The sequence below is a fragment of the Dryobates pubescens genome, chromosome 10 (assembly GCF_014839835.1).
Source record: "Dryobates pubescens isolate bDryPub1 chromosome 10, bDryPub1.pri, whole genome shotgun sequence".
Taxonomy (NCBI): domain Eukaryota; kingdom Metazoa; phylum Chordata; class Aves; order Piciformes; family Picidae; genus Dryobates; species Dryobates pubescens.
In genome coordinates this window covers 18,802,288-18,820,287 of record NC_071621.1, presented here as the reverse complement: position 1 = coordinate 18,820,287, position 18,000 = coordinate 18,802,288, and the positions used below count along the sequence as shown (strand labels likewise).

Sequence of the window (18,000 nt, the reverse complement as noted above, 5' to 3'; positions counted from 1 at the left end):
GCAAGTATGTGCGTACTTCGCAAAAAAGCACTGGAAGTTAATTAACTTTTAAACTTATAGGCATATATTTCTTTATTATTTTTTTTCCCTTTCCTAGGAGCTTGTGGCTTTTCAGTGCAGCAGTACCATACACTACTGTATTAACAGCATCAGACTACTTGGATGTGTCCGGAATAGTCTGATAAGGCTCCAGTGTTGAACGCGTCCTAAGGGTTCTCTCCTCACGCCAAATTCTAGGGGAGACAGGGATGCCTCAGCTCTTCAGAGGATCTGTTGTCCCATCGTGCTTTGCAGTAGGGAGACAGACTGGCATGGAAGTTCAGTCCTTCAGTTCGCTGGATAAAAGTCAACTCCATGCATAAGTACTGCGCACCACCTCAGGTCCTGTCTTAGACCTGAAGTTAGGATATAAATGGTGTAGAGATCTGACTTTGGTTGCCTGCAGAGGGGTGAATTTCACCTACTAGGAACAGCTACAGCCAGGTTTCTGGATCCATATGACAGTGCTGAGAATTTGCATTGTTTACTGGCTTGGCTGGGGAATGAAGATGCTCACAGGAAATGTTTGACACTTTTGCAGGAATTTGGCTTATTTTGTACTAGAGAACAGATATGCTATACCTGAATTTCTATCTTATTGTACTGGCATCAGAGTAACTAGAAATCACAAAACACTGCATGAAAAAAAAAAAAAAAAAAGAGTAGACTGGACTGTGTACAGATATATTTACATCTACATAAATCTACACAGAGAAACTTCTGTTCACTGGAAATCCTATAAGCCACTGCCTGCAATAGCATCCATCCTAAGAGAATTCTAGAGATGATTCTTAAGAGACTGAAGAGATGGGGTTATGAGGTGAGCCCATCTGAGTCAGCACCTTATCCAGCCATTGCAGTGGTCCATGCAGGTGGATCTCAATCCAGCAGGGTGTGCTTGTAACATCTTGTCGATGATACTCTGCTCCCCAGCCCTATAAAAGCATCAAAGGACCAAAAAGTGAGTTCTTAAACAAAAGTGTAAGACTAAAATCACAATTTCAGTGCTGAGTCTAACACAACTACAGATAGTCCATTGCTCAAGCTTCCAGGGATAATTTTCTCTTGAAACTGTGATCCTTTTTAAGTTCATTGTTATCACAGTTATCAGAAACTCTACATTATTAAATTAAAAATGCTCAGTCACACTTCCAGGTGCTGAGAACAATTTACATAGAGAGGCCTGTTTCCAAGGTTGGATGCCTGCAAACAGCCCATGATGAATGGTTCCTGTTGTTCACACCCTAGATGCATGCCCAGGAAAGTCTGCCAGACTTGCTGTCTGGCACAGACAGAAAGCAGGCCAAGTCCTATCACAACACTTTAAGAGGCACTGGGAATGATCATGGGCACTGCTTCATTTATTGGCAGAGAGAGATTCTATGAGTTTGAGATTCTAGAAGCTCTAGTTCTTTATCTGAAACTCTGACAACTGCCATCCAGGTTCCTATGTATAAATATTTTCTAGAGGTTTTCTATCCTTGAACACATCTAGTCCCCCAGGAGCACTCCCTGTGGGAAACCCTGCAATAATTTCTCCAGTTCTTTTGGAGAGATAAGGGACATGGAGCATCTGACAGAAGATGAGGATGTGGTGCTGGCAGGGGGAGAAGAGAACCAGAAGTCCCAGTACCTTGAGTGGGCACAGTGTCTGTTTGTTAAGCAGGTAACACAAGACATCCAAGTCGCAGCCCAAAGTCTCGCAGCTCACTGGCTGTTTCACTGACAGAACTGAACTTGGATTCCCATGGACAATGTGCAAAACATGGTCTCACTGCAGAATGAGGCTCTTCATTTGTGGGCTGCTGATCAGAGAAGCTGAGCTATGGTTATGCTAGTCAGGCAGGATGGTATTCTTGTAATCAAAAAAGGACACAGGGGTATATGAAGATTGATGCCTGCCAAAGGTACCTAAACTGTAGAACACTGAACAGCTCAGTCCTCTGAGGGCTGCTAGAATCTGCTTCTCTAGATGATCAGCCGCAGAACTAGGATCAGCATGACAACTCGATGCCATAATAACCCATTTTGATAAACAAACATTTCCACTTAACTGAGGAAAGAGGGAAAAAAAGAAGAGTAAGATATGTACACACCAAAGACTACAGAGTACTTTTAAAAAGACAGCATCTTTCTCACTTGCAAAGCATTTATCAGGCTAGAAAGTGCCTGTATTTGCAGGCAAACTTAATGTTGTGGATATGTTTGTACAAAATGCTACTCTCTAACCAGTGCAGTCAGACTTCTCAGTTTGTGAAGTTTTAAGCACTGAGCTGCAGTGAAGATACACAGCCAGAAGGGCAAGTGTCATAAGAGTTGGTTATCTCTGCTGTCTGGCAGGATGGGAAATCTGGAGGAATAGGAATGACAGGCTGCAAGCACAACCCACTTGATTTGGAGGAGCCTGGCAGGGCACACAGGTGGCTGCCATCTCCCTCTGCTGGCAGCTTCCAAACTGCTGCTGCCTCTAGCTGATGACTGGAGCTCTTAGCAGGGCAAATGCCAGGAGAGTAGGAACCTCTGTGCCATCACTCTGGGGCCACAGGCACCCTCCTTCATCCCCAAGGAAGAAACTAACCTGGAGGTAGAGCTCTCTTAATAAGGGAATAAAATGAGAAGGCTTTTCAAAGCTGCAGTGGTGTTTTGTGTAATCATCATGATGAAGATACCTATACCCCCACAGCGGGAACAGAAATACAACTTTTAGCAGGGGAAATCAAATTGAGGGGTTGTGTTCTTCCTCTAGGTCCTTCTCACCTTCTGTAGGCCCTTTCCAGACACATCTCAGAGCACTGAGCTGCCTCCTATGCAGTAGAGCACAGACAAGTCTGCTGGCTCATCCCCTTAGCCTCAAAAACTAGGAAAATGTGCTGGGCTCAGACCTCGGTCTGGAGAAACGCTGCCTCTCTACTCTGTGCTTCAGCTGCCTCATATGTGGAGAGGAGACAATACTCATGATCCTGCACTCGCTCAGTGGATGGAAACCGCTGTCTGCTCTCACTGATGACACACTCACATTTGTTTCTGGGTTGAACTCCTCCCAGCTGCTCTATCGGCACACAAAGGCTGTGGATGTATCCTACCTGGACTTCAGCAAGGCCTTTGATATGGTCCCCCACAGCAAACTCCTGGCCAAGCTGTCAGCCTGTGGCTTGGACAGCAGTGCTCTACACTGGGTTAGGAACTGGCTGGAGGGCCGAGCCCAGAGAGTGGTGGTGAATGGTGCCACATCCAGGTGGCAGCCAGTCACTAGTGGTGTCCCCCAGGGATCAGTGCTGGGCCCCATCCTGTTCAGTATCTTTACTGATCATCTGGATGAGGGACCTTGAGAGGCTGGACAGATGGGCGGAGTCCAACGGCATGAGATTTAACACATCTAAGTGCCAGGTTCTACACATTGGCCACAACAACCCCATGCAGTGCTACAGGCTGGGGACAGAGTGGCAAAAGAGCAGCCAGGCAGAAATGGACCTGGGGGGTAATGGCTGACAGTAGGCTGAACATGAGGCAGCAGTGTGCCCAGGTGGCCAAGAAAGCCAATGGCATCCTGGCCTGTCACAGGAACAGTGTGGCCAACAGGAGCAGAGAAGTCATTCTGCCCCTGTACTCAGCACTGGTTAGGCCACACCTTGAGGTCTTTTCCAACCTGGTTAATTCTATTCTGTTCTAATGGTATGAGAGGAGATGAGACCTTCAACATTTGTCCCATGTCCTGACTCCAGTTTCTTGCAAGTCCTTGCAAGTTCCAGTCTGGCAAATTTCTCTTGTCTTGGTCCCTACTCATTCCTACCTCCCAGCTGGTAGCTTAAGCATCAGCAGGGTAAGAGGCAGGGTCTCCAGCCCTTTTCCTCTGCTTGCTCTATGGGCTGCAGGTGACCAGCAGCATCAGAATGCAAATCGGGAGAGAAACTATGGGGAGCCCAGGAACTCTTGGTAAGTGGCTCTGACAGGCAACGTGTTCTTTTGTGCAATGCATATCTAACACTCAGGGGCAATCCTGTCCCCAGTCTGAACACATTGCCCAGCTCATACTTTGAGAGGGAAATAATTTGAGACAACTGAGTACAGGAAAGAGTTTTTACAGGCCAGGAAGGAAGAACTTTGATGAAATTTGCATAGCCACTTTCTAAAGGTCATGGGAAAGGGTTCAAAATAAGTCTTTGCACTGGCCTTCTGGTGCCTGAGGCATTATAGTGTCTGCTATTGTTTCAACAAAGCAAGGTGATAATATGGCAGCAGCATTATTTAGTGCATCAACACAACCATTTCTGCTGCCATGCTGAGCATGGAGGTGGAGAACACATCAAAGAGACTGCCCGTGAGTTGCTGAGATAATGAAAATATTATGTAACTGGCTACACTGCATTTACAAACAATATGGCTATTCAGGTCTTCCATTAAAGGAAACACTGTTGGATTTCTTGCTTGCTTCTGTGTGAACAAGATGCCAGTTCCTACTCAAGAACAAAGCAACAGTGTGGTCATGGGCAGGTCACGGGCAGGAAGATTCTGTCTGGGACAATGTTACAAGGCACTCTTTATACTCTTAGAGAGTTAAGGAGATGAGTCCCCAAGGATGGCTGGAAAGAGTCTAAAGCAGAAAGCTGCATAGGACTCAACTCATCTGCTTTGCAGAACATAGGGGAACTGAGCTTGAACTTCAAGAAGCTTGGTAGTATCTTAAATATGAATTCTATCAATTTGATTCAGTCATTTGTACAGAATCAAATTTGCAAGACAAAGGGATATACTAAAGTCACTTCTTATGGTATCTAGCAGGACCAACTGACTCCCAGTGGTACAACTTCTCTAGTCTATGGGCTGAAGAATGTTGATACTCTCCCCAGCAGCACTATAGGAAGTCAATCTAGCACATCTGTAAGAGGTTTTGAAACACTCACCATTCTCTGGGGTTTAGAGGCCACAATAAGCACCCAAGTAAATCCTAAGTGCTAAGAGGACTCAAGAGACCTCATTTTTTACCAGCACCAGAACAAGAGGACACAGTCTCAAGCTGCATCAGGGGAAGTTTAAGCTCGAGGTGAGGAGAAAGTTCTTCACAGAGAGAGTTGTTAGCCATTGGAATGGGCTGCCCAGGGAGGTGGTGGAGTCACCATCCCTGGAGGTGCTCAAGAGGGGATTAGGCATGGCACTTGGTGCCATGGTTTAGTAGTCATGAGGTCTTGGGTGACAGGTTGGACTTGATGATCTTTGAGGTTGCTTCCAACCTTATTGATTCTACAATTCTATGATTTTGGTGAGAAGGCCATTCAGAAGATTTAAGAAAATTTCCCAGACTGATACATCACAAACAGATCAGTCAGACTTTGAAGCTCAGTTATGAAAGACATGGAAACAGAAATGGCTTTGGCGACTGCCTCTCTCTTCCAAATAACAGGAGAAGGTCATATGTTCTTTTGAGTTTTGTATTCTGCTTGCTCTTTGGGTCATGTGGCTGGCTAGAGTGAATGCCATCATGTCTTTCCAAGGATCACAAATGTGGAAAACAACAATAATTCACAGCAGGCTCATTGGGGGATGAAAGAGGACCCAGTATTTCTTGATTGGGACTATATATACCAGTCTATAGTAGTGGTAAGACTGTAAATTAGTCTGAAGACATAAGGACATTATTTTCAGATCTATGGGTCTACCAAGCTCTACTGCAAAGCAATAATGATAGGAGATATTACAACTACCCAAAGATATGTGCTACAATGTTCACATGTTAGCAAGTCCCTCTAAGTTGAGCTCTTTGCAATCACCATGCAATCTCTGCTTATTTTGCTCACAAAGGCTACAGAATACATTTTTGGAATCTAAGAATTTCCATGTTGACCACCAAAGGTAATGATTTTAAGCATGTAAAAATTTAAGGCCATACTGGAAAACATGCAATCCAAATTGTGATTTGCAAGTGTTGTGTCTAAATCACCACTTGGGAAGGATTTGATGGAGTCCAGTTTTGCACCAAAGCTACCGCACGATGGGATTTGCCTTTTCAGAAAATGCAAGAGAAAACAAAGAATCCTTACTTTAACAAAGCTCATTCGAATAGTACACATCTTGGTCAGCTCATACACCACTTCAAAACCATGATTGACTGACTGGGCAAGCAGCTGGGCAAAGAGCTGGTTGTTGAAGATCTTGAGGCTGCAGCCACTGGGGATCTTGCAGACAGTGGCTGGGTGGAAACCGTGCTGGTAGTTACAGTTGCGGCTTTGCACAAAAATACTGCTGTCACTGACACATTCAGCATAAACTTCCCCACCAACATAGTAAAGATGAACACCTTGACAAAGAAAACAATAACATGGATTATTTCTCTGTTGTTCACAACACATTTTGTACCAGTGATTCTTTATCTATTTCTTTGGTGCGGGCATGCAAGCCCAGGATCACTCCACTGCATTTCAAAAGACAGTAAACTGTGTGCATATCCATGTATCTGTACAATGGAGAAAGAAATTGTCATAAACACTGTTTCAGGGTACTTCTCTAGGAGAAAAAGTCTTGGCACATGGTGTTTTTCCTCTGTATAGGCTTTTTTACTTCTTTAACCCAACAATATAGTACTTTAAGACAAAACACACATAAGTACCAAACATATGTCAACCATATACAAAACATAGATCAAAACCGTCAAAGGACTGACAAATCTGCTGTGCATTACAAATCTGTATGTATTTTCATAGTTGAGCATGTGGATGCCAACCAAGATCCACTTTACTGCATGCTGGTTTGTTTACTAAAGGTTCCTATCATCTCATGCAATTAAAACACAGCATGGTCTGTTTTTAGCTCTTCTGTGTTTTGCTTTACCTACCACATCAGAACCATGTATTTGTATCTATGCAATACGACTTACTCATCAGATCCTGTTCAAAGCAAACTTTAGCAAGGGAATTATTGATTTCCTTCTGGAATTTTTGGTGCCCAAGTGACTTACCAACACTAGCTCTGAAATTTTTACAGTGTCTTGAGAAAACAGGAGTATTTCTATCCATGCAAAGACTCTGCTCCCCTCAGGACATCTGCTTGCATGAAAATATACCTAAATTGGTGGAATAACATATCTTAGCCCAATTCAGCAAACTTAAAGTAAGGAATCTTGTGGAGGTAACTGTGTAGCTGCCTTTTCTAGTTGATTGAACATGAGAGGCATTGTGACCAGATGACTCTCTCCATTTGCTATGGAGTGCAGGCTCACAGCATGCTTAAACTGAAGGAAATCTGTGAAGGTGTGAAAAGGCTCTCTCATTCCCTGCCCCTGCTGCTTCTTCCCACACCTGATTTCATATTGGCAGAAATGGCTGGAGATACAGCCAGACTGGGGAACTGAACCAGGTAATAAACTTTAAAACAAACAGAACAAACCAATATGCACTTGCAGTGAGACCTTCCCCAGTGCAAGTGTTTCAGTGAGGACCCAGACTGCTTAAATGCGAGTGTGAAACCACAACCTGAAGGGGGCCAAGTCATCCTGTGAAGATGCCTCAACATTCACCTTTCCCATGGCTAGATTAGGTGAGATGAACCCCTCCCATGGCCAGAAGAGGTGGAAGGACTCAGTTCTTTGTTCTCATAAAAACCACTACTAAATAAAAATAAAATCCTCCTCTCTGCTCCAGGGTACATCATTCTAACTCTTGCATACAAATATTTGTTCACAGTCTCAGTGGATTGCCTACAAAGCCAGTGACAACTGTGCTTTAATAATTCTGTTGCAATTAGTTTTATTCCTCTTGTCTTTCATACAAAAAAGACTGCTTACATATTCCCAGTCTTTTCAACACTCTGTGGTCATGACAGCAAGGGGCAGTAGCACATCCTTAGGACAAAACAGCCTCTAAATAGAAGTGGGAAAAACTTGGGGAAAAGCAGGTTGAGTGGGAAAGGAATCTGGGAAAAACATTCTCCCATAGACTTCCCACAGGGTGACTCAGACAGGAACCTTAAAGTCTGTCTTCAAATCATCACTTGACTTTTACTTCTATGTACCCACGAGATCTCAAATTAGATGTGAGTGGTGGGGGGTGTGGCTCAAAGTACATGCTCGTATTGCACTGGGAACACAAGTGAGATGACAGCTCCATTAGACCAGTCATCAGCTCCAGTTCAACCACACCAGACATTATGAGGTGTTGCACACTGGGAGTGCCATTATTTGACCTATGTCTCCTTTCCCTTCTGCAGATGATGGATAAAATGGAAGGACTGAAAACAAAAGGGTCCCAGCAGACCTTGATGGAGTCCTTACAACTTTCTGAAATAAACAGATAGAGTAAGAATAAAGGGTAGGGATAGAAGGACAAAACAGTTTCACCACATTCCAAATCTACAGGTGCAGCCACTAATTAAGGGTGACCACACTTACAGGGGCTAAGCTGCAAAACTCCAAACCCTTGGATTTTGAGTATACTGAGTAACTCAGTTTATGAAAAAAATGAACGCTTTCAAAGGCATTGCCCAAACTGTGCACTATAACAAAAGCACCACAGTCACTTCTGAAAGGAGAGGCTACAATTTGCTTTTTCCTTCTGGACATTAAAAAGTAATAAATACAGCAGTAATGAAATGTCAGTGTGTAATTCCATTCTTCTGGTATTTGTTCAATAGAGACAAGCACCCTTAAGGAAGCCAAGCAGCTGAACACATATTTGTACAAGACCAAACCAAGGGTCCACATGTTTCAGTGGGATTTCATTGCTCTCTCTGCAGAAACTGGAAATTCAGCAGTCTCCAGGCATCCATATCTTTTTGACAAAGTCCCCTTTTTGTCCTTGAAGTCTGACTGCTGAAACAGGTCCAATTGCTAGTAGATGTCGCATTGTGTTCTGGATTGTTTTTAGCTTTGATGTGGTATTTCCTGGAAACCATTTCATGCTGATACACTAGATGACAATTCAATCACATATCCTACACAGCTAATCTTGTTTACTCACTCTTTTTTCTTCCCTGTTAACATGTGACAATTGTATCCATTTCAGTAGCTTTCATCTGTCCAGCATGCCTTTGAACTACACACTTTTGGAACAGCTCCGTGCTCTTCAGCAGGCCTGTACTGGTGCCACTTCTACTCCACTTGAACATGTTGTTTTAAAGATTTGCATAAACAGGGAAGAGCAGTAAAATTAAGGCTCTCTGATATACTAAACTCCTCTCTGGGCAACCTGCTCCCTTCCCTTAGGCAGATTCCTAGTGCAAGACTTTAAAGGACTTCTAAGCAATGAAGACAGATCTTCATACTTGAATGGATGAGGACCATTAACATTTACCTCATTTTATTTCCATTCTGTATCTTCCTTTTTTGGGGGCAAAAAAAAATCACAGGATGTAACATCCTCAGATGACAGCTCTGGGAGCTTTTGTTTTTCTTCTGTTAAGGCCATGCTCGGCTTTGATCTACACTCCTCTGACACCTTATGCTGACAGAGCAGCTTTGCTCTATTTTCTGAGTAAGTTAGAACTAGATGTACAACACATTTGCACCCCTCAAAACAAAGTACTGTGACAAGACACCTGAAGCATCACACTGATTTCACACAGTGCATCTGCAACACCAGCACTTTCCCTTCCAGAGAAGAGTACAAGAGATAAGTACAACATCTCCTGTGCCAGCCTCAGGTTCACTGTTGTTTATAAAAACTATGTCACATTTGTCTCAGAGCTTCCTCATATTCAGTCATTCAACACTACCCTATCAAGAGTCAATTAAAATACTGCTCTAGGCCTGGGAAATGAGATGAAGTTGACAAGATAATAGTAGTGAAACAATTAAGAGTTAATTAGCCCAGTGGGAAATCCATTCCCAAGCAGCTACTGGTGAGAGGCTGGGTTGGCAGGATAATGAGTCTAGACTGGATATACCAGAACAAGCAAAGCTTCATCTGCACAGAGAAGTGGCCAGTACAGGGCTCTGACTCACTGGCACAAACAACAGTAAATTCTGGAACAGTATCAGGCCTAACACAGCCCCACTAAGCTTGGATGGAGTGTTTGTGGCCACATATGTCCAGGTGTGGTCCCCTCATACTTGTCACCGGTAGCGTATGATCCTGCACGCAGAGCGGATAGAGATTCCAGAAGTGAAGTATACAAGAACTGCTGGAGGGAGAATTCAAGACTTAATTTTTCTGGCAAGAAGCTGACAAGGCAGGGAATCAGACTTGTAGGAGGGAAAAGCTACAAAAGCAACTCTGGGGTAGAGTTCTTCAGCCAAGTAACTCAACTACTAAGTGTTTCATCCATCTCCCTTTGTTATTTGGTGGGAGGAGAACCAGCCCTGAGGCACCAGCAATTATCCTTTTAGTGGCATTTCAGTGGCAATATTCCCAGTTGCCAGAAGCTCTAATAAATAAAATGAAAATACATACTGCTAAATTAGAGCACACAACTATAAACATCATTTTTCTCTTCACTGGCCAAGAAAATAGCTTTTGTAAGGAGCTACTCTGTTGATTGTTATCCAGTCTGAAAAGAATCAGATGCTTTTCTTGTATTTCAGAAGTAATCTCTGAGCCTTGGTTTAAGATAAGCACATCTGACAAATCAGCTGGTTTGTTAATGCAATTCATGGTTCTTTCAAGTGCTGAATATTCCCAAGGAAAGAGATTTCCTCTTACCTTTTCCTATGTGTCTCCTGGTGTTTTCTATAGTAGAGTTGCGGTTTACATTTGAGAGCAGTCCCAGGCAGAACCTGTTTTTGTTATTTGAGGGATCTGTAAATCCATCTATAAGAATACTTCGTGAGGAAGCCTGGAAAGTCTCCCCTACCCGGTTATTGAGTTCATAGTAGGCAACTGAGCACCAGTGTTGGGGTTCCTCATAGCAAACAGGCCGAAAGTCTGGAGAAAACAAAATTAATCAGCTGTTCAGGTCTCAGTAACGTATTTTAAACAATCCTTTTCTGTTCTCTTTCCTTCCCTCCCTCCTATTCATAAACCCCTGGCTCTTCATGTAAACAGTCACTTATACTATGCTTTATCCCAATAGCAGCTTCTGTTTCTTCTTAACATTATGACTGAAGCGTCAAACATGCAAAGCACTAGTATGCCAGCTTAACTCTAAGTCTCTGAGGAGTCCCACTTGTTCTTTTAAGTGATAACTCCACTGCATTACATTAAGCACATGCTGACATTCCTTACTGAACCAGGGCCCAATCTCTGCACTGAAAATAGTACGGGATACATCTCCTCTGTACACTAGCAGGACCTCGGGATGACAGATGGGCTCAAAGGAAGCCAAAACTAAGCCAAGCCTTCAGCCTAATACCAAATTCTGAAGTTCAGAAGTAATCAATTACTCCCCTCAATTTTTTGCATGCTTTGGGGTTTTCCACTTCCATGTGGGACTATAAGTAGAACCGTCAGCAAGGTCATTCCTTCTGGATGTACCCCTGCCAGGTTTTCTAACTCAGAGACAGGGAAAGACTTAAAAGTGTAACAGAATCTCTAAGCCTCATTTGTCCTACAGGAATTAGTAAGAAACCTTACCCTGCCTCCTCACCACAGGCATGTGAGCCCCTCTGTCCCCAGAGCACCTCTGTGCATAACCTCTAATAAATTTCCAACTAATATTCACTAGGGTAGTGATCAGGAATGGTAAACCATGACAAAGGGATTGAAGTATCTTGGCAATTTATTTAAAAATAACTAGTTATTATCTGGCCATTCTGTGTACTCATCCATAATTAGTACTATCACCTTCATCTTCCTTCTGCTCCAGTTCTGAGATACACACATCCCTCATTGTTTCAGAAAGCTGGCATTATTTTTTTAATGTGCACACCTGTACAAGTGTTTAGTCCATAAAGGACATTTGTTTAGGATTACAATATGCTGAACTAAAAGGCTTCTGCTGTATCAGGAATCCAAAGCAAAAACCACCAGAAGAACTCAATTTTCCTTTGCTGCTCTGCAGCAATGGGCTGTGCTGGGTTGAGGCAGCTCAAACTGCAACATGGGCTTTGAATGATGGAGGCATGACCAGACACTACTAGTCTGGAGGTAGCTGGAGAGGTCATAAGTGGCTTTGAGTGGAGCAAGGAGAATCCCAGACCCTTCTACTCTGACCATACATGCCTTCTCCCACTAAAGCATTCTTACATGAGGTCAAAGAGCTTGGCCTTCTGCAAAAATCTCTTTATACTTCTCTAGGATGTATCCGTTCCTTTTCTAGCCAGTCAGTAAAGTAACATGAATGCAAAGATGGAACAAAGGTCCCAACCACAAGGCTTTAAACTCAGAACTGAAGGTGATAAAGAACTACCTGTTGATAGTGCTCTTGTGTGTTATATTGCCTCACTATTCTTAATTTGATATCTTTGCCTTTACAATGTAGATAACAGTGTTTGCTTTCATTAACAGCTTTCTAAGTGTAATAGTCCATGACTGCAAATAATGCTTAAACTCTGTAACTTCACAGATAACTCACTGAATTCAAGTCAACCTATTACACTAGCTAGTGGATGGGTTACACAGCCTTACTGCAAAGCTCTCTGAAACCTATTATTACAGATCACTGAACCTTCTTGTTCAAGTAAGTCTTTTGCTTAACAAGGTTTTTTTCAAGAATAGTACAAATGGTTATTTACTTTCAGCTTCTCCATCTGCAGATTTACCTCCATTGGGCACAGACAGCACTAGTTGACTTTCAGCTATTGCATCCATTGACCGCCCATTGTGGGTTCCTGGAGGTTCTCTTGTGTGGTAAGGTGGGGGTGGAGTTTCCACTATTTGAAAGAAGGAAAGAAAGAAAAGAGAAACAAGATTTACCAATCAATACACTGGTAAATTCCCCCCAGCTTTTTGTGGTGAACACTTCTTCAGCATCGTTTAGCTAGAGAAGGGCTGGAAAAAAAGCATGGATCTGATCCTGACATCCCTTCTGTCTTCAGATTAAGACCATTACATGTTCAGGGAGGATGGGAAGGAAGGATGGGTTGTCATGTTAGACACACTAGACTTGAAAGACAGAAGGACAGTCACAACAGTGCCCCAGGTCAGTGTCCAGTAAAGCTCTCTGTTAACACCAGCTGTTACCCTAACAAAATAACAATTTGATCCCTCTATTTCAGACTTCTCTTGCAAATTTAAAACTTGTCCCTAGGCTATAAAAAAATACAGCCTTTAGATTCAAAAATCAGACTTGGTCATATTTGTCCTGCCCTGTCCTGATTTGTTTTATTTATTGCACAGTAAGCTAGAAAACAGGTGACTATAGTGGAGATTCTCCAGAATGATGGGAGGCTATAAAAAGCCAACATAAAAGGGAATTCATATTAGAAAATGTTTAAATTCATTGCATAAGCACTGAAAGCATGTAGTTTTATTCATGTGAATAGAAAGTCAGTTTGTGTGCATGTTAGAGCCATACACAAGCTTGCAGGACTAAAGGTCCAGGATGACATTTCCTTTCGTGCTTGGAATCTGTGGGCTGGTCCTCAAAACAGAGCAACTTCACCGAGAGTGAGCAAACAGAGTGCCTCATAACACAAGCACTGAATATTCCAAGTACTGCATAGAGATGTTATTCTATTTAAGTATTGCTCAAGGTTTGGGAACTTCATACACTACATAACATAACATAACCCTCCCACATAAAATGCAACAAGTTAGAATACTAAAACAAAATCAAGGAAGAAGGGAAGAGAACACAAGTCACAGAAAGGAATATAACATGGTTATATGGGTATTTTTGATGTCTCCATCTAAGCTAGTCACCCACTAAAGAAAAATAGGAACCTGCAGACATGGTGTATCTCAGCTACTTTAGACATGTACCTTCAAGATGCAATGAATCTTGTTCTAGGAGTGTCCATTTCTCTCCATGAACTGGAGAGTATATACAAATGTGTGAGAGGTAGAAATTTGCATTGTTGACATCTATATTTGGTCACACCAATCCCACTCAAAGTTCTTGATCTAACTCATTTGCTATAGATAGTCTTCCACCCGTGATTGTTACACAGGCAAATTATGCTTATCAGCATGATGTACACTGTGATATACTGAAGCTCAGGTTAAGCCACATCCATTTTTAAGTAGGTTTGCAAGGTCCCAAGTTCAGTTAAATGCATGAGTAAGAGCCATTGAATAGTTGGAATGGGCCTGATTTACCTGTTGGGGCCAGCACCACCGAACTGACTTTGGTTATACAGAGGTGAAAGAAGTAGATGGAAGAGGACAAACAAGTCCTACTACTTGCTGAAATGATTCAGTGTTGCTAAATACAATTTAATCCAAAGTGCAGATCTACAGGAGCAATGAATGAAGGTCCATTCGATGAATGCAAGGGGAAAGAAAAACATCACACTGTTGGAAGTGTCCAGTATAAGAGGAAGTTCATATACAACAAATACCGTGTAAAAATAAACACCTTTCTTGCACTTAAAATCAAAAAAGGTATATCATTAAGGACATGAATTTAAATTCTTTGTAGTTGAGACATTGAAGCATTACATTACAGGATTTGGACATGAATTAATCTTTGTGAAAAAGCTGAGGTCATTGAAACTATTTGAACAAAGTGCAGAAGTGATTGTGAAGCATGTTTTGCTATTACAGCTAGCTCTCAGCTACGTTGCACAACATCTTCTTGGTGTATTTGACAGCAAAAGTATAGTTAAATTCTCAGGTAATTAGAGGAGTACTAAACAGGTTTGCAGAGAAAACAATCTGAGTGACATAACCCTGCTGACCTCAGAACCGTAGAGCTGATGAAACATGTTCCAAAGTCACAGGAATTTGCCTAGTAGGTTCATCAAATTTGGGGACAGCTTGTTAAACACCTTAATTTCCTGAAATTTATAGTGTCAGTGGGATCACCATACATTTAAGAAATATTTCTGTGTACCAATTTCCACATTTTATCCTGTCTCTCTTAATGGAGTTTCTAAAGGTCCCTACCCTGGCCATCTGTATTAGAGGTGCCTAAAAACAGATGCAGTAAGTGTTTTTTTCTGTGGATTATATCAGAAACTTGAATGGGCAGCTTTAGGCAGAAGGTAGCCTGGCAGACTTGCCCCACTCCTCAACTTTTCCCTTACAGTAATCACAAAATGTCATATGGGCAATTCCAGGAGTGGGAGGAGGCATGGTCTACAGGAGGATGTTACTGCCCATGCAGGAGGGCTGAAATTAGATGATCTTTAAGGTCTCTTCCAAGCCAAACCGTTCTATGCTTCTATAATTCTGTGATTCTATGGCTACAAGTCTTAGTCCCCTGAGCATCCAGCTGGGAGACAGCACTAAGAAAGGGTCACAAGAAATCATGTTCCAGATCCATCCTGTACCACAGTTCAGTCTGTAACTACAACCTGTGGTGAGCACGCAGAACTGACACCTAACCCCAGGCCACGGCCAAGAACCTCGATTGCCTCAGCTGGGATGAGAGCTCATTCAGAATCACAGAATCAACCCAGTTGAAAAAGACCTCACTGATCATGAAGTCCAACCTATTATCTAATACCTAACACCTCATGACAACTAAACCATGGCTTCAAGTGCCACATCCAATCATTTTTTGAACACCTCCAGGCACAGTGACTCCACCACCTCCTTAGGCAGCACATTCCAATGGCCAATTACTCTTTCTGTGAAGAACTTTCTCCTCAACTCGAGCCTAACCTTTCCCTGGCACAGCTTGAGACTGTGTCCTCCTGTTCCACCACTGGTTGCTTGGGAGAAGAGACCAACCCCCACTTGTTTACTGCCTCCTTTCAGTTGCAGAGAGCAATAAGGTCTGCCCTGAGCCTCCTCTTCTCCAGGCTAAACAACCCCAGCTCCCTCAGCCTCTCCTCACAGGGCTTGTGCTCGAGACCTCTCAATTCTTACTCATCTGAAAGCTCATTCTTACCTGTGAGCTGATAGGGACTTCCTGGTCCAGAAGAGCTTCCTGGTGAGTTGGGATAGCTGATGCTGTTAGGTGACTGGGAAAACATGTGGCTGGGTGATGATGAAAAAGGGGTGCATGGAGGATGCTGAAAAGAATCAGGATAGGTAGCATTGTGCGGCATCAGAGGCTCACTGTGTAGAGAAGTGTTTCGAAACTTGGCAAGGAGGCTGAGGTGAGGGTTAAACTCACTGTGTCTTGGAACAAGTACAGGAGGTAGGACTGAAAATAAAAACAAGAACAGGAAAAAAAATGGTTAAAACTGCACTCTTGAAAGTATATCTCCTTATAAGTTAAAAAGAGGCATATTCCACACTGCCCAGATTTTGCTGTCTATATACAAGGAAGGCACTGAAAGGTAACAGAACTTTTCCAAAAACAAGCATCAAAAGCTCATCCTACCATTCCCTTTTTCCATATTTGCAGCCAATTACAGCAATTCCATATGTAAAATATAGACTCCATTCTGATGAGGAAGGTACAATAAAATGTATGGGTATGACATGTGCACAGAAATGCAAGTAGCACATTTCTTCCTCTCAAAATTACCTATTCCCTCCTTCCTGAAAGACTGAACATGTCAAGTGTTTGCTAAATACTATCACCAGGATTTGCCAAAACCCACAGGCAGGTTTAATTACAACGAACACACTCCACAAAACACTGCACGTTTTATTGCCAGCATTCTCAGATGGGCAAAAAGAAGCACTGATCTGAAGCTAGACACCAGATTTAAAAGGTTTTCAGGTATCTGAAAATGCTGCCAGCCAGACAGTGGGATCTTTAAAAGGAAATGTAAATGGCAATTCAAATATTGCCACAATATTAATTTGGTTCTTGCAACACAGTTAGAAAAGACCTAGCAAGAAGAGGCAAATGTTAATGGTTGGGAGTTAAAATGTTAATAAAACCTGAAACTAAATTCAGAAAACTGAAACTGGTCTCATAGAAGATACTGCCTCTCTTCACAAACTCTTATCACTTATATCTCATACTTTCAGTGCTGTTAACAGCACTGCTGTATTGAGAAATCTGAAGTTGGCACAAATTATTTTGGATTCTGATGTGTCAGGATCGAGAACAGAACTGGAGCCAGAATACTTTAGAAAACCCCAACCAGTGACTTATTTATGAAGATAACAGTCCCTTGGCTGGACCACAAAGAGGCTTGCTAAATCTTTCTGCATATGAGAGCTCAACTGGAGGCTTTAGTTGGATTCCCCATAGTAGATGGGGGGAGAACAGCACCTACAATGATTAATTCAGGTACCCCAAAATTTATTAGTCAGTAGCTCAAATAGTGCCTGATTATCTTAGTTAAGCCCTCAAACACAAGTAGAGGGAAAGAACCCCCAGCTGCTATTGCATGGATCTAAAAGCCACCAGAGAAGAGGCATGCATGAGCATGTGTGACATGCGTGAATTGTCCCAACACTGGGAACAATTCAGCAGGCTTGTATTGATTGACCAAGCATTCAGAGCTTCTCTGACCTAAAACCTAGCAGCATGTAACCTTTCAGTCCATCCTTACTAGTTTAGGGAAACAAATAGTAATGTACTTAACGAGAAGAGGCTGTAGGAACACTCTCCTAGAAATGAATTCTCAGTGCACATTGATTGCTCAGAGAACTAGGGCAGTTTAAAGGGGAGGAGGAACACAAACATCTAGTACCAACAGCATGTTTATAGCTTCTTGCCTGATGTAGCACTACACTGCAGCTGGGGCAGGGTTAAATCATGCTCCTGCCCGCTGACATATATCATTTGGGAACTTAACCAATCACTCACAAACTGAAGAACTGAGCCCTAAAAACTTTTAAGAAGATTGGTTTGATGGCAGGAGGTTCACTGAGAAAGTAATTTTCTTACCAGCCTGGAAACACAAGGCCCTGGGATACCTGTTAAAAGACTATGTGTAGGTGAGTCTGTGGCACAATGCATTTCTAATAAGCTTCTGGCCAGAAGGTAGCCTACGTTCTGCAGCAGGAGGGACAAAGTTGCCCGCCAGCCACTCCACTGCAGCTAATCAACTAACCTCGCTACAAAGGACACTGTTTATCTTTCACG

At 42.6% G+C, this 18,000-nt stretch overlaps 1 protein-coding gene across 2 annotated transcripts in view; it reads right to left on the bottom strand.

Moving 5' to 3' along the window:
• Positions 1-688: 688 nt before the first annotated feature.
• Positions 689-18,000, bottom strand: part of SMAD9 (SMAD family member 9) — a 35,871-nt gene continuing 18,559 nt past the window's right edge. Inside the window, exons 3-7 of one of the 2 annotated variants that reach the window (XM_054164566.1) lie at positions 15,898-16,155; positions 12,635-12,772; positions 10,665-10,886; positions 6,075-6,331; positions 689-974 (exon numbers count right to left, since the gene is read on the bottom strand). In XM_054164566.1, the coding sequence (XP_054020541.1) occupies positions 831-974; positions 6,075-6,331; positions 10,665-10,886; positions 12,635-12,772; positions 15,898-16,155 (1,019 nt within the window). In that variant the 3' untranslated portion in view covers positions 689-830. The remainder of the gene's footprint in view (positions 975-6,074; positions 6,332-10,664; positions 10,887-12,634; positions 12,773-15,897; positions 16,156-18,000) is intronic. The other variant, XM_054164567.1, reaches the window with a different exon arrangement.